Source organism: Pseudonaja textilis, chromosome 1 (assembly GCF_049901715.1).
Source record: "Pseudonaja textilis isolate UNSWEBS1 chromosome 1, rPseTex1.2, whole genome shotgun sequence".
Classification (NCBI taxonomy): Eukaryota; Metazoa; Chordata; class Lepidosauria; order Squamata; family Elapidae; genus Pseudonaja; species Pseudonaja textilis.
This window is the reverse complement of record NC_141990.1, coordinates 248,325,093-248,342,930: the sequence shown is the minus strand read 5'-3', so window position 1 is coordinate 248,342,930 and position 17,838 is coordinate 248,325,093. Positions and strand designations below refer to the sequence as shown.

The 17,838-nt window shown below is 37.2% G+C and overlaps 1 protein-coding gene across 1 annotated transcript in view; it reads right to left on the bottom strand.

Moving 5' to 3' along the window:
- Window positions 1–17,838, bottom strand: part of KIF18A (kinesin family member 18A) — a 50,417-nt gene that overhangs the window by 23,918 nt on the left and 8,661 nt on the right. Inside the window, exons 6-11 of the mRNA XM_026704461.2 lie at window positions 16,610–16,807; window positions 13,064–13,240; window positions 12,292–12,366; window positions 11,942–12,051; window positions 8,973–9,141; window positions 5,192–5,356 (exon numbers count right to left, since the gene is read on the bottom strand). Of these exons, the coding sequence (XP_026560246.1) occupies window positions 5,192–5,356; window positions 8,973–9,141; window positions 11,942–12,051; window positions 12,292–12,366; window positions 13,064–13,240; window positions 16,610–16,807 (894 nt within the window). The remainder of the gene's footprint in view (window positions 1–5,191; window positions 5,357–8,972; window positions 9,142–11,941; window positions 12,052–12,291; window positions 12,367–13,063; window positions 13,241–16,609; window positions 16,808–17,838) is intronic.

Below are 17,838 nucleotides of genomic sequence, written 5' to 3'. Positions count from 1 at the left end.
ATATTAGTTGCCTAAATTTGGTTAAAGCTAAGAACCATGAGGACAATTGAATTAACGTGTTTAAAGATCAAAATGCAAAAATGAAGTCCTGTCTTGGGACGAAGACCACCTTAAGTCTTGGATTATTGACAAGAAATTAAGTATAAACTGATGACAAATCAGGAAAGACCAAGAGAGTAGGCAAAAATGAAAACACTGTCCATGTGCTAATGTCTAGAAACCATCCAAAATGAAGAGGAAGTACTGAGTCTAATGGTAGAAAATAATGAAAAAATATTGGAGAACACCCTTCAGCATGAGGTCTTTTTTGATTAAAATAAACATCATTACAACATGAATGAAAGCAAATGTACATGTCCCAGGATAATGTTGCAGGATTCAATCTGAGTTGGTCATCAGGATCAGAGGTTCAGTCTTCAGAGCTTTCAGACTCATGCTTGAGCTCATCCTTTTTTCCCGACCAGAATATATAAATTCCTAGTAGAGGGAAGTTCCCTGAGGATGACCTCCAACATGAATCTGAAAACTTGAAGACTCTGGTCTTGGTAACTGACTGTACTACCACATATTGATTCATAAGCCACCTAATTATGAGGGACATCAAAATGGCATATATTAAAAATAAAGAATCAAAATATTCCTTCCGTAATGCATATTTTGATATTCACCCTGGCCCAGGTCTGCTCAAAAACTCGGAATTTATTTTTTTTAAAGAGGGGCTAAGGCTGTTCAGATTTGGGAGAGGGGAAAATGCTGTTCTTGAGAGCAGGACAATCATGCATAGAGTAAGACTATACATTAGAATTTTTAACATTTAAAAAATGATTGTGCTTTCTATTTATTAGCGTGTTTCTAGATGCTGAAAACCAGTTAAGTAGTGACAAAATTCATAACCTTCATTAAAGACTATTATATGGAAAATACTGTTTGAAGAATACAACTTTCTTCTTTTCTTCTTATATATTATATGTTGGCTTTTCTTCTGATTGTATGCCTCATTTACGGTTTCCATGAACAGCAAACAACAGCAGTTTATTATAAGGGTCCACGCCAGATTTGCATGATACATGAAGTCAATTGACAACCACTCAAGGACAGAAGCTATCCCATGCTTTCAATTCTTTCCTGTATTTGGTTAATGAATAACATTCCCAAGTCCCCATTAAGACCTTCTGCTAAAGTAGGCACTAGTAGGCAAACATATGACTCGTGGGCCACATCTGACTTCTAATTGTAATTTAGTTAACTTGAAGAACAGGAAGAACTGCAACCACAACTTGATTCTTCCTAGTTCTCACAAACATAAAGGGTTGGGTGGGGAGGCACATTCGTATTTGTAAGATTCTATTACTTAATCTTAAAATAAAAACAGAATATTCATGACATTGGTTTCCTACTCTGGTCTACCTTGGAGGACATCAGTCTTGCAAATCTCAATGCGTCCTCTCCCTCACTTCCATTATCTTTGTGAGGACTAGGGAGAGACAAGTCTGAGATGCTTTTTCAAATTACATTTCTGCCACTGACTCACATTTCTTTTACCTAACCGTTCTCTTAATTGCAGGCTTTCCCCTGGTTCTTAAGGTCATTCCTACTGTCCAATACACTAACCTGTAGTCTGCCAAACCACTCCCATGCTAATATTCAGCAGGAAAGGCACTTTTTCCCCACTATAACAGTTAGTACTTTTGGGCAAGGGTGGGAGAGGCAGATTAAAGAAGCAAACAGAAACCTTTAACTTTTGCAAGGTTTATTATTGCCATTTTCACCTTTGTATTCCAAACTGCTAAGCCCTAAAAGAAAGACTATTTCATTCCCGAAAGCCAGTCATCAATAGTGGCTACATTTTGTTTTAGTGCAAATTAGCCCATAGTTAACTGTTATTCAATCAATCAATCAATTCAAAACTATCCTAATGCAAACCTTTCAAATAGCTAAACAAACAGCATTTTATTGAATATATATATATATATATATATCTTTAAGAACTTAAGAAAACAAATATAATATGTATGTATGTATGTATGTATGTATGTATGTATGTATGTATATATGTATATATGTATATGTATATATGTAGCCTACTGCTGTGCCAGAATGGTTTTTTCTTAATCCTGATTGGTTGGGAGTCTTGGTCTGTGTTTATTCGTCTTGGAGTTTGCTGTGTTCTGCTTGATTGGTGTTTCTAATATCTTCTGTCTGTTTTGTGGCTTTTTTTGCCTTGATTGGCTGGCAACATTGTGTTCCTGTATTGGAGGCTTTTAGTGCAGCTTGGCTCTGAGTAAATGGACGGCTATCATTTATTCGGAAGCTAGGTTTCATCTGGGTGCCTGGTTGGGGTGTGTTTGAGCTGGAGGTATTGGGGGGATCTGTTTGTGCTCAGGGGTTTGCCTGGCTTGTGGTGTGGAGATTTTTTTGTTTGTGAGTGCAGGCTTCCAAATAATTGAGTCTGGTGGAATCATCTCTTCTATTCATGCTTTCAGGTCTTTTTTCAATCTCTATGGCTTCTCTGATAATTCTGTGGCTGGGGTTTTCTATAGTGGCTAGGGTTTGGGTGCCGTTGAAGTCGATGCTATGACCTGTTGCTTTCATGTGTTGGACGAGTGAGGAAGTATGTTCCAGCTTTTTTACTGCATTTTTGTGTTCATCCAGGCGGGTACTTATTCTTCTATTGGTCTGTCCAATATATGTGGCAGGGCATGATGCACAGGGGACTTCATATATGCCTTGGTTTTCCAGGTCAATTTTATTTTTGGGGTATCTTAGGGTGGCTGCTATTTTTCTGTCTGTTTTGAAGGCAGTCTTGATGTGATGCCTGTTGATTTTATCTGTAGTACCTCTTATGTAGGGGAGGACAGCTGTTCCATAGGTCTGTTCATCTTCTAGGTCTCCATTATGTCTCAGTGTGTTTTTGTGGATCAAGCCGGTGATTTTGCTTTTGTGGAAGCCATTAGCTGTCAGTACTTTAGTCAGGGTGCATAGTTCAGTCTTTATGTGTGTCTTGTCTGCCAGGCGTTTGGTTCTGGCGATTAGTGTTTTGGCCACGGAGTTTATCTGTGCTGGATGGTGGTGGGATTGGGCATTGAGGTAGCAATTGGTGTGTGTTTTCTTCTGGTATATGGTGTGTCCTAGTGTGCCATCTGTTTTTTTGTAGATTAGTATATCTAGGAATGGTAGTTGTTTGTTTCCATTTCCATGGTGAATTTGATTTTGGGTTGTGTGCTGTTTAGGTGTGCTAGAAAATCGTTTAGCTTTTCTTTTCCATAGGGCCAAATCACAAATGTGTCATTGATGTATCTTAACCATAGTTTGGGTTTGTGGGTGGCTTTAGCTAGGGCTCTGGATTCGAATCCTTCCATGAACAGGTTTGCAAATGACGGGTGACAGTGGTGATCCCATAGGGGCTCCTTCAATTTGCTTGTATCTTTGTCCTTTGTATATGAAATATGTGTTGGTTAATATGTGTTTAGCCTACAGCAGTAGGCTAGCCCCAAATTTAAAACTGAAATGGCTGTGAAAGTCTGATTCACAGACGAACACAATACAGAAGCCTGATGATGGCAGAGGAGATTCTGCCAAAACGTTGCCACAACTTTAAAAGCACAACTATAATGACGTGGGAAAATACCCGAACAAAGCTGAATACCATACATGTAAGTACCCGCGAAAACTTCAGAAAACACACACACACACACATATCATGTAACACAGCATTTTCTTTTTACTGCATCATAAGCACACACACACACACACACATAAAACTGAGTATCTGCAAAAGTATAAGTCATAGTTGAATAAAACAGCTACTGTTTTGAATAACTGGTGAAATATTCAGGGCCTTATTGACATCCAGATTCTAGTAATTTTGACTCAAAAGATCTTCCCTTATTTTCAATAATTTATATTCCTCTCCAATTTGTTTTGTTTCAGATTTATTTTCAAAACCAAACTCTTGAATTAATAGACCAGTATATAAGAAACACCATTTTATCTTCAATTAAGCAGTAAATTTCAGCCCACTCCAAGTTTGCATATTTTGTTATTTCTAAACAGACACTGTTAGAAGTCAAATGCATTGGACTTTCATGGAAGAGTTACTGGCATGTAGAGAAGAATGCAGAGAGAATTCCTATTTTCAAAGTGCATAATTGCTTTCCAATCATGGAACCCAGGAATTCTTTGATGGCTATTTCAAGAGGAAACACTCAGATTCTATTCAGATGTTACAAATAAGGATAAGCTCAATACAAGAATCACAGTGGTGTAGGTTTGTCTGTGGGCATTGTATATATGATATAGGCACAGACATTAGGTTTGGTCTGACATAAATAAAAAGTCACAATGGCTAAACGTTGGTTAATACAGGATGGTTTGCAATTTTATTTCATCAATTTGACCCCATTGGAAGCTTATTCCATTATGTCAAATATAGTAAATGCTCATATTTTACAGTCAAGTATCCATGTTCAAGAATGCCTTATCCAAAACACCAGCATTACTTCAATCTGCTTATCAATGGGATTTGTTCCAATGCTATGACTTATCTTGTCCCTCACTAATTAGTGATTCATATAATAGCAGACTCTTTTCAACTTAAAAAAAAGAAACTAAAATCACTTAAGAGTAAAAAAAAATTCAGTATGCAATTGGAAGATGTCATTGTATCCTACCTCCTGCCCTTTGCAGGATGTTATTAGAGAATTACTATTGAAACCCATATGTATTGTAAGCAGAGGGTTACTCTGTAGCATTACCAAAAAGTATCATCAAATTCTGACAGTATCTTTAGGATAAGTAAATACAGCTGTGATTAGAGTCAGTCATGGATGCCTGTGTTGTTTATAGCTAATGGTTTACATCCAATTTATGAGGGGAAAAATGCTTACTTTCTATGGTTATAAGAAGTTGATTTTCTCCCCTTGAAAAATATATGCAGTGCAGGATAAAGATCAGCTAAGTCACCTGCTCTTAATATTGTTAATAGTTATTTTATACTGTTATTTTTGATAGGTACAAGAATGTTGTTTATAATTTAATATTGATGCTATGAAGTTGCTCTTTACAGGAGCATCTTGGTGATGCCGTTTTGTTATATATTTAATAAGTCACTATGTATGGAGTTGGCAGCATATACATTTTATAAATAACTTATTGCTGAGATACAATCAACCAAAAGAATGAAGCAGCTTACTGGAGGAACATGACCATCTTGACCCAGGAGGCGCATTTCATTCTCCAACCTATGCAACCAATTTGTGTTGTCCTCAAGTCTTTTAGCCACCTCTTCTTCTTTCTTTTCCAGATGCAAACGTCGACTTTTAAGTAAAGCAAGCCGGTGATCAAGTTTGCCAGTTGCCTATAAGAAATTTAATAGGTTACTATTGCAAACAGAGTACTAGCAATAGCACTTACACTTCATAGTGCTTCACAGCCCTCTCTAAGTGGTTTACAGAATCAGCATATTGCCCCCAACAATCGGGGTCCTCATTTTACCAATCTCGGAAGGATGGAAGGCTGAGTCAACTTTGAGTCTGGTGAGATTTGAACTGCCAAACTGCGGGCAGCCGGCAGGCAGCAGAAGTAGCCTGCAGTACTGCATTCTAACCACTGTGCCACGGTGGCTCTGCCAGATTCTTACACCATATTTTGCCTTATACAATGTGATTAAAGATTAGATTCAACATCATATACAGAGATTCCCTGTACAAAAGGAGATTCTTTTCCTGTCTCTCTAGCCACCTGAAATAGATTTGGGGATGTGTTGGGGAAGGAGAATCAATATTTTTTATGTTTCCTGGTTGAAAGTGAGAACTGAATAAAAACCTGTTTCCTCTTGTCCATGCTACTTAATTTACTATCATCTATAACTTTAAAAACAGGGATATCCTGAAGTTACATGCTGTTACTTGCCTATTATTACCACTGTTATTTTGCTATATTGGGCATTATAGAATATTGGTACCATCAATATATAGTTCTTGACTTACAGTAGAGATCAGGACTGGAATTTCTGTTGCTAAGTGAAGCAAATATAAAGTGGGACTGCACTGTGTAGTAATGGCAATTCCTGCAGTCCCAGTTGCATCATTAATGGGAATCCCAGGCGTTAGGCAAGGTCACTTTCTGCCAGGTTCCCACAAAGTCAGTGGAGAAGCTGGCAGGAAGCTGCAAATCCCAGGCTAGCAGGCAGATAAGTGGTTCCTGCCAGGTTGGGGAGGAGCAAGGTGGTACAGGAGAGAGTAAGCAAGAGGATTGAGGCAGGTGCACAAATAGCAGTGTGGGTTGGAGAAGGTATGAAGGGGTGTGTGCAAGGGTGCAGCATGGATATAAGGCATGGCGAGGCTGAGGAGAGTGTGCGGGGATATGCGAGTGGCTGATGCAATGTGAGTGTGTGCCAGGGTACATGACTAGGGAAGACTTCATCAATTTGTAAGCTTCCTTGCTGGCTTCATCAATGATTTTCTGGGAAAGCCAGTAGGGCAGGTTGCAAATGGCGATAACTGATGCTGATAACAATCAAAAGTGAGAACTGGTTGCCAAGCACCCAGATTGTGATCATAGCACAAGAGAGTTGCTGAGATGGATGGAATTCCAAAGAATGGTCATAACCACTGTTCATTCAACACGGTTAGAATTTGAACAAATGGCCATAGGTCAAGAACTACCTTTAATTCAGTTTCCAGTTTTTCAATCCACTAGTAGGAACAACTTACTTCCAGAAGCTGGGAATTCTCCAACATTGGAAGTTTTTAAGAAGAGATTGGACAATCATTTGTCTGAAGTGGTATAGGGTATCCTACCTGAGCAAGGGATTGGACTAGAAGACCTCCAAAGTCCCTTCCAACTCTTATGTTATTCTATTCTATTTTAGTATGGTTGATTAAAGCAATTGATTTACATCTTTGACGCAAATTCAAAAAGACATATTTAGATTATTTTATTATTACATTATACTCCCTTGCCTCAAGATACTTTTCAAAAAGTTTGTCCCAAACTGGTCTTTTACTTCCATGTTAAAGACACAGTTATCTCACTGGAATAAAAACTAATGAAAGAATAAAGCTCATTTCTCTTCATCTACAGGTACGGCAGCAATAAAAAGAATGATCTACTGCCATTCTCAATTGAAAACAGATGAAAACCTGACACACACACACACACACACACACACACACACACACTGTTTGCAATTGAAATTCAAAGATTGATATTGACGGTTAATTGATATATAATGGAAGTTTATCTGCATTTAGCCTGCTCAGCCCTATTGGGCTTTTTCAGATAATACATTTTCTCTTTAGACTTTAAAGATTAAAATAAAAATATTAATGTAATTTAAAAAAACAAAGAGACAAAAAACCAATAAAAACCAGCAGCTTGACCCCGAGCTCACTTTTCTCTCTTTGCAGTTATTGAAGACTTAGTATGAAATTAAATAAGAGCAGCAAATTGTTAAGAGGATTGAATTTCAGAATAGCACAGAATAAAAATGCAGTTTGACTTGGGGGATACCTTTCAAGAAAGACCCGCAGACCGAGAAGGATACTGAGAGCTTAAATAAGGGGGGAAAAGAGTGAGTGTGAGAGTGTGAGTGTGTGTGTGTGTGTGTGTGTGTGAGAGAGAGAGAGAGAGAGGGAGGGAGGGAGGGAGGGAGAGAGAGAGAGAGAGAGAGAGAGAGAGAGAGAGAGAGAGAGAGAGAGAGAATATATATGTTTGTGTGTGAATGTTTTTTTTTTCCAGCCTGGGTTCTGTAGACTTAAATAGGTTCTGTGAGGGCAGCAAAAAGGGAAAAAATTATCAAATACACTGAACCCCCCGCACTCCATTCCTGTCTTGATGATGTTCTTCTCTTCTCAGTGGCGACAGCTAGTCCTATTTAGTGACAGTTTACAGTTCCATTGACGATGAAAAAGAAACTTTTGTGACCAATCCTCACATTTACAACCTTTGTAAATATATATTTACAAATACCCAAAGACAAATTCCCTGTGTGTCCAATCACACTTGGCCAATAAAGAATTCTGTATCTATATATTCTATATCTTTGCAGGTTTGTAAACAAGAGGAAAGCTGAAGTAATTATGTAAACCAAGTAGCGGTTCTACTTAGTGATCAATTTACTCAACAGTCAAGTTGCCTGTCCAAATTGTGTTTGTTAAATGAGGACTGTATGTATGTATATGTCACCAACATCTACAAGGGCTCCACTTGGGAGGCTTCTCGTTGCCTTGCTTTCCTTATACGCACAGATATTTTATCCTTGGGGTGGACAAACCTTAGTGTATTCTTGGGTCTGAAGTGTGCACATATAGGGTGTTGGCTGAAGATCCTCCTGAGCTTTTCCGATATTACTGCAACATATGGAACGACAATTTTTCTCCGTTTATTATTTTCTTCATTATGGAAGAGCTTCTGCTAGGTTTTTTTGGAATAGCCACACATTCTGAGGGGTATTTTTGCAGGGGAGGTGGGTGCCTTTGAGACAATGTTGACTCCTGGCAACTGCCTGGACAACTTCCTGAAGTTTTCTTAGCAAGAATGCTTTCAAACGGACTTCCCATTGCCTGCTGTGGTGGTGCAGTGGTTAGAATGCAGTAGTGCAAGCTACTTCTGCTGATTACCGGCTGCCAGCAATTCAGCAGTTCAATTCACACCGGCTCAAGTTTGACTCAGCCTTCCATCCTTCTGAGGTCAGCAAAATGAGGAGCCAGGTTGTTGGGGGCAATATGCTGACTCTGTAAAACCCATTAGAGAGGGCTGTAAAGTGGTATATAAGTCTAACTCCTATCGCTGAAAGAATGTAAAAGGCCCAAGGTCACTCAAGTGGCTTTATGCCTAAGGTGGAACTAGAACTCACAGTATCCCAGTTTCCAGCCTGACACCTTAACCACTACACCAAACTCTCCAACATTAAATATAGTAATATTTCAAAAACATAGAAAGATAGCAGGTCTGTTGTATAAATTGCTTACCTTTTCCAATCTCTCTGGTGAGCAGGAACATACTATTTCAACTTGTTCGTGGCACTGTTTCTGATAATGTGTTTTAAGGACATTTTCTTTTAGTTGTAAGTCAAGCTTGAGGAACTCTTTCCTGATTTCTTCTCGATTTGCAAACACACACTTCAAAGTTTCTTTTAACCTGCCCCAAACATTTATATCAATGAAACTGGTTATAGAAATAACACATATTGGGGGAAACAAAGAAATTGCATTACAGCTTCTGCAGTTTCTCAAAAAAGTTTTAGTTAAAACATCATTGGCTAATTCTAATATCATTGTGATATATACTAAAATCTCCAAGTTTCAGGCAGACTCTTGTTTTCTCAGGAGGCATACAATGAAGATCAAGTATTAATTACCACTTTTGACATCTGTACAAGGATAACAAGCCATTTCTTTCATAACCTTTCTTGATTAATATTAAGAAATTGTCAGCTGTTGAGACTTTCATATACCACCCCACCCAGCCTATGCAGACCATTCAACCTTTTAAAGTTGCAAATTATGGAAGGTATGAAATTGCAAATCAAAATCCTCAAGTAATGATGTTTTTGAGGATTATAGTCTTAAAATATTCTCCTTGGGGCCGAATAATATAACTGAAGATGAATAGGCTATATATTGCACTTTTCCTTCTGGACTTTTTGAAGGTGAAAAAAATCGATTATATTTATACAATTTTTTTTAAAACTAAAGAGCAATCTAATTTTCTACTCCAGTGTACACTAAAGTTGTTTCTGCTGGCTGCAACTAATGGAAGTCTTCTTTTATTGACGAGTGGGAGTATCTCCTCATTGCATATAATGAAATACATTTGGCCAGGTCATGTAGGGTGTAATGGAAAAAAAATTATTTACATAATGTACCTTCAGGTTTGCCAGCCTGCTCTCTCATCATACCTCATTTGGTTTTTATTTTTTTTCCCCAAAATTAAGATTTCTGACATTGGTAAACTCCAGCCTTAAATTCTGGGAGGCAATCTAAATGAGTAATTTAAAGTCTAAATTTTCCTTTCTGAGGCAGAAATCCAACCAGTGCACTGATCCTTGGAATATTGTCCCAGAGCCATAAGACTGCCCTAAAGATAAATCATGGATTTAAAGAAGGGACTACTGCGCAGGACCATTTGTAAGAAAGTGGAGTAGTGGGTGTAAAAGTTCTAAGAACTCACAGCCTCTATTGAGGGAAAAAAACACAAAACATATAAGAACTTTGATTTATTATGTTTTAACAGTTCTGTCTTTATTAACTGTTTTTAACAGAAAGGTTAAAGATCCTTTAATTGGAGAATTAAAATGTTGGTTACCATGGGAAGGTTTTATTGTAAAAACTGAGATGTTTCACACATAATAATTAGTTCCTATGATCCTCCCTTTGGGATTATTTCTATATATGGAATTACCACAGCTCTAGTTAAAACATCTCAGAAATATAACAAAGTAAAATTGCTACTTAATGTGTTTATTATCCAGAAAAAAGTGACAAGTTGCCTCATTATATACAGTTTTACCCCACATAATTTTCTAATGTATTTTTATCCTTTTAAAAGAAGTTTTTATTTCTTTTAATAGTAAAATCACCCATGCACAATCTCTATTATGGCATTTTAAAAACTCCCACTTTGAAATAACTAATTTTTTAAAAAATAGCCACACAATGTTGCTGTTAACACAAAATTATGTTTCTATGCCTGGCTAAAAGAAGAATTTTGAATTCTGACTGATAAAAACAAATCCAAAGTAGTCACATTTTTAATCCCTCAAAATGCCTAGCCCTGAATTTAGTAGCTTATTTTTCTTGTGCATTTCTGCCACTATTTTTCCATTCGATTTCTAGAAATTCAAGGACCGTCTTTTAAAAACACATTTCGGTTACATTTTTTCTCAAAACAGGCTGCAGCAATTAAAGCATATTAAATATTGAAACATTATAATCCATACACAAAGAAAAGAAAACTAATGTATTAATCAAATAAACCATTAAAATTATTTTCACCAGAATTAAGTGCAATAGCTTTTTTATATTAAAAAAAAGGTATTAACAATGTGATCAAAATTGATAAATAGAAAAAGATTAAAAACAATCCTTGAAAAGGAGTCCTAAACCCAAGAATAGAAAAGGGCAACACAGTGAAGGATCTATAGGAGGAGATATCCCATCTATTCCCAGAGCTACTCCCATATTTAAAAATATGGCTTTCAATTAATCCTGGAAATAAATCAGAAACCAATGTAACTGTTTAAATAAGAAGTCACATTGGTTTAAACCACTGAAATTACCAAACAGGGCCTGTTAGTCTTGAGATTCAATCTGTACCACTAGGTGAACATTGGCTATAATGAACTTTGTTATTAAGGCAATCAAGAAAAACAGTGGTAATGGTTGTAATTTGTACAATATGCTAAACTCATGATAGCCAACTACACGGCAGCTTCTTTATGTGGTGGGAATCTAGAGTTTAGGTTAGTTTATCATATTTAATGAGTAACAGCTTGGTATCCCTTCTCTTGCAGACTCGGGAAATGTAGTCTTGGGTAATGATGGGATCACCAATCAGTACTATAGGAATATGGGTTAACTTAAGAATAACAGTGATCTAACAGACTGGACACCTGTCCATCAGTCTGTTATCACAAACTGCCCAGCAGGCATCTAGTATAGGGCCTTCAGAGACTGTCATATACCCATCAAGGCTAACAGCCATTGATCCCCACAACTTCCATGAATTGGTCTCAGCCATATTTGAAGCCAGCCAATCTTATACCACATATCCTGGTATAAGATGAGGCTTCTGCTGTATAGAATAGCCAGGCATATTACAGTACTGTTCAGAAACAAAGATTGAAACAAATGATGCATTTATATGCTTCATTATGCCAGGAAAACATGTAAGCATGAGTTGTTCTGAACATATAAAAATAAATAATCATAAACACTACCTTGATTTTTCAACTTGCTGCTGATTTGTACTTATTGCTGTATCTTGATTACTGGGAATAGATATTTTCCCCATTTCGTATATTTTCAGTTTCTCTTTCAGCATTAAAATCTGAAACAGCAAATAATTTTATAAAAATGGAGGAACTTGGCACACATTATCTTTTTTAATTTTATATTTGTAAAACAATTTTTAAAGCTTTCATTATTATATTTCTAACACCTGATTTTTTTCAATGCTGTGGTACAATATTTATTTTAATGCATAATAATTAGCATCAATACTGAATTCTTTATTCTTACATTTTTAAAAAATACTAACAATTATTAACAATGATAACAGCAGACGTACCTCTTTTTCTTGTTGTTTACAGATCTTAACATATTGACTTATATGACTATCCAGACTTACAACATTGCTCGATATCTGTGGAGGAATGGATAAAAAAGTTAGTATCACTTTTTTCTTTATGTGATGTTAGTACATTCATCTTTTCTATCAGTGCTTCTTAAAAGTTATTACCTAGACATCACATAGCAGTAAATAAAGGAATTCTTGGTAAGCTTATCTTAAAACCAGCCAACCCTTAAAAACAAAGTGAGGAAAAAAGCACAAAATACATGTGGCCAAATCCAACTGCCCACGGGATTGAATTAATTCTTTGGAAAGGCAGAGGATTGCATTGAATGGGTGGTGAGGAAATCAAGTGGAATATTGAATGTCAAGGAACTATTTGGATGTTATGGCAGAAGGAAAGAATGGATAACCAGAAAAAGGAATGGAAGAACAACTATTCAACATAGCTTTTCTAGAGATTCATTGGACAAATTGTTATGATGAGTGGACTCTTCTTGTTAAGAAGCCTTCTCTCCCAATTTTTTCCTGGTTACCAGGGCTATTTAACTAATTTAATTAGACATTATTATTTTACTTGCTTTGAATCTTCTCACATCTGCATGTCCTTTGGGAATAGAGTGGCATATAAGTTCCAGCAAATAAACGTTAGAGGCTGACCGCTGTGCTATTTTAAAGTAAGCAGTAAAAAAGATATACTCATCTGTGTGCATAAAATTGTACATAAGTTGCTATTATAAATAAGATTTTTGGAAAAGTATTTACTTACTGAGGATTTGATGTCTTTGGCTCGGTTGGCATATTTAAGAGTGTTGTATGTGTCATCAAAGAACAAGGAGGAAGGACTAATAGCAGCTATAATGATAGTGCGACAATTTCCTCCAAGAGAGTCTTTCAGTAAACGAGTAAGCTTACTATTCCGATAGGGAATATGTTGATTCTTTCTCTGGGAAAAAAAAAAACCCAGCACAAGACATGAAGTTTTTAATAGCTTGCTAAGATTACAAAAGCTTCAGACCAAGACCTACGTTGAACAGCTGTTCCATATTGCACATTTTGCAGTAGGTGATAAAATCTTGAAAATTTTTGCTTGTTTACAACACCTGGCTGATCCTCACGATTCTGTACTAGATTTCCCCCCCTTCTAATTAAATCAAAAGTTACTAAGTTGTATTCCTAAATTCTTAAAATGAACAATGTTAGGATGGAACTAGTAAGTCCTTCCCTTCCTGAGTCTTTGTAACAATTGCTGGACACATCAGCTACAAAGCCATAATTTGAGTTTCCACGATAGTTCTGATATATTTCCAAGTAGACCTGAATATGTGAGGAATGGTGAACATCCTTTAGCTGTGATGTCACTAAACTGCTAGATGTCCACGGTGCAGGGCAACTGATGTGATTTACACATAAACATTTCCATGTGAACAGCAACCTGGCACTATCAGTATTCATTGGAATCCACTCAAAGTTGACTGAAAGATGTATACATTTTAAAAACAAATTCTAGTTTCCATGGAAATCTGTGCGTAAACAAAAGTCCTGCGCTGCAGACAACTGCACTTCAATAGTCACATCAGTGATTCTATCACGTGGGATGCCCAAAGCTTCTTCAAATGCAATTATTAAACAGTCTATAATAATAATAATAGTGAAATTATTTAAATCATGACATATGTTAGATTTTTCTATTACAATTGTGCATTTTCATTAATAATTTATATTAACTCAAGAATTTTATTCTACTGTTGGCAACTTTTTTTTTATCTCCCTAATTGTTAATAGTTCTGCTTCCTCAATTTTGTCAATTCATTCTGTATATGAAAAGAACAGCCATATAAATTAAACAGCACTAATGTATGTTTCATGAATCTGCCACTAGATTCATTAAATTCTAATGGCATATTTTTGGGATTAAACATTAAACTTATAATTCTCTGTCTTTATTTCCACAACATTTAGAATTTTTGTCATGTTGGTAATTAACTGGTTTCAGGCACTCCTTCAACATGAACAACTGTATTTCCCATAAAGTATCTTGATTTAAAGGTTGTTAAATGACAATACATTATCTTACAATAATCCCGTAAATTAAGGCAAATTATATCTGACAGCCTACAGTATATTAGCTTTTATTCTTGGTTATAATTTCAAATTGCAGCATTTTTTCTCTGAATTGCTTTAATAGCGTGATTTCATTAATAAACATTTTTAGTGTTAACAAATATTTTAGACATATGGTACTCCAGCTGTGTTGGACTACATCTCCCAACAGCCAAACCTAGATGTTGGAAACTGAAATCATGGATGTCCAGCTCAGATTTCGGGCGGGGGGGGGAGTGGAAGCTTAGTGCCCAGAGGCAGAGAACTAAATCTTGGTATACAACCTAAACCAGATCCCTTTCCAACAACCAAGGCAGCATGCCAACCAGAACTGCAAGACATAAATTTTAGAGAGTGACAGTGCCATCATGTGGAAGCCAAGCAAGAAAAATACCCCTAAAATGCAGGGCTATATGGCCCAACTTCACTGAAGTAATGGGCGCAGGTCAAGCTTAGAGGAACTTGGCCCTTCAAGTGTGTGTGTGTGTGTGTGTGTGTGTATGTATAAAATGTTCTGATCAAATTATTGGAAATCATGTACCTACCTACCTGTCTTGCCATTCTGTGGTTTAACATCCAGACTTATTTGATTAACTTGGACTCTGATTACTAGTCACCTTCTGTTTCCTGACCAATTTGACCTGACTTGATAAATTTGCTACATACAACTCCTGGTTTACTTTTCTGCAGACTTCCCTTGGGTGGCCTGTTTTTTAGGTGTGTTAAGATCTGCCTGCCTACGCCTCCACTAATTCATTCGAAAAAGTGACTTAAAACTTATTCTAAAAAAAAATTCCAGACTTGCTTAGATACATTCTTAATTAGCAGTGCCTTAGCACAATATTTACATCATTTTAGATCTCTCTCCAGAGGCTGCTCTTATCACTTTTATTTTATTTTTAAAGAATTTTATCATTAAAAGAGCCACATTTTTATAATGCTGCCTATTACTTTATTGTGTTTCTCAGCAAAGGGTGTGTACAGTCAGGAACAATTTAAAAGCAACCGTGTGCCTGGGAAGAGGGGGTTGCTTTAACAATTCAAAAGGATGTTTCTTCCACCCCTTTCCTGGTTGTTGCAAAACATTGCTTGCAAAAAGGATATATCCAGGTTTGTCTTGCCTCAAAAATGTGCGTTACCAGTAATAGAAAAATTAGCATTATAAATAAAATTGCAACAAGATTCACTGTGAGAGAGGCAATGTGACTGAATCCCTGAATGCTAGATTATGCTGCTGGAGGCGTCCTGTGTCTGTATGTGTTGGCATAAAGAAAACCTCTGACCCAGATTCCCAATGCAAGCATATAATCAATTTTCCTTCTCTTTACAAATACGTGCCCATCAAGATGTATGTCTGGTAAAAATTGTGTGCAGTTTGGAACTAATTTGGGGAGTTCCTTCCAGGACATGGGAGAATGTCCTTTTAGTTGTCATTCTAGCTAGTTATTTCAGTTCAGCCTTCTCAATTAAATAAAAAAAAAAGAGCACATTTCCAGATACAAAAATGGTAGATATGTCATTAGTTCTTTTAATAGGCATAAGGAAACTCCACTGTCAAAAGTAGGACTTATGCCTAGACTGTTGTGGCCTGTCAGCTGCCGGCCTCTCCAGCAGCTGAATCAGAGGAGGAAGAGGAGGCATAGGAGTCAGGGTCAGCATCAGGGCAACCTGGGAGCTCTGAGGGGGAAGAGGGAATAGAGCTGGCAGAGAGAGAGAAGGCAGAGCCTGTGCCATCTGTCAGCCCTCAGATGAAGAGTCAACAGCCCCCTGGTCTGGCGGTGGTTGATAAAGAAGAGGAGAAACAGCTGGGTCCAGTGCCTGATGTGTGGCTGCGAAGAAGGCAGAGAAGAGGAGAGGCGTGGAAAGCCGTGGGCTGACCCTGGGGAAGGAAGAGCCACTGCTGCTAGCAAGGCTCCACCTATCCCTGGGGATAAAAGGCAGGGGGCAGAGATAAATAGGTGTGGCAGACAACTATTCATCTTCCGGCCTATGAGAGAAACTTTTTGACGGCATTCCTAATAAAGGAATATTTTGAGTTCACGTCAGAGGGTGTCGTGTTTGGGGAGCTGGGTCAGAACATAGACCTTCTCAACTATGCAGCATGCAACTACAACCCCAATGAATAAGATACATAGGATTGTGCAGCTAATTACATACTGACCAATGTGAAATCAAGTAGAAACGTTGCTGCCGATTGTAAGTTATTACTGACCTTTGGGTCTGCGAGGGCATTAATAACATTGCCAAGGGCAAGCAATGACCGATTAATATTAGCGCCTTCCCTCAAAATAGTTCCTTTGGACTTTGTGGCACTGGCACGTTCGGATCCTGCCAGGTCAATTAGACACATTTTGGCAACACGGACATTTTGGCTGATACTTGCAGTTTTATCCTGTTGCCTTAAATAAATCTAAAAAAAAAAAAAACAGAAGAAAAAGCAATTTAGTAAGACTCCAAATACAGGTAGTCCTCGACTTACAACAGCTCATTTAGTGACCATTCAAAGTTACAAAGCTCGGAAAAAGGTGACTTATGGCTCTTTTCCACACTTATGACTATTGCAACATCCCCTTGGTCATATGATCAAAATTCAGAAGCTTGGCAACTGACTCATGTTCATGTCATGTGACAACTTTCTGAGAATCAAAATGAATGGGGAACCCAGATTCTCTTAACAGTCATGTTAGTAACTTAACCACTACAGTGGTTCACTTAACAACTATGGCAAAAAAGGTCTCAAAATGGGGCAAAACTGACTTAACGAATGTCTCATTTAGCAACAGAAATTTTGGGCTCTATTGTGGTTGTAAGTAGAGGACTACCTGTAATAGCATCCCCATATATATACTAATGAAGAGGCAGAAGTTACTGATTACACAGACTGAAGCTTTTCTTGATCTGAGAGTTGGGGGTGGGGGTTGTATAATCATTCAAAGATTTGAGAGATTTGTGTTTAAAAAAATTAAAATTCATGTTAGATGATATTCCTGAGATTAAATCACTTTTTGGAAAATGAACTTTATTAAATTTTCTTTCATTTTTGTCTTCTGTGCCACTCGACTGCCCAATACAATTAAATGCAGCATACTGTACTATAAAATCACGAGTTAAAGTTGGACAGCACATTTCTTGGAAAGCCTTTTGGCACCAATCCTGTGGACTAGGATTCCCAAGCATTGAGACTGACAGAAATCAATGGGAATTTTACAAGAATAAATATGTATAAGATCCAGCTGCTTTTAACTCAAACCACACTTATTAAAAGTAACGAACAGGGAAAAAGAAGTTTGCAAAATCATGTTACTCTAATGTCAGTTCATGAGACATTTATTTTCACAAGCAGCTCTAACGCTTCAATAAACTAGAGAGTTCTTCTCTTGAAGGGTATTTAGTATAAAGGATTTAAAGCAGGGACTGTATGTCTGCAAGCTGGAACTTTCT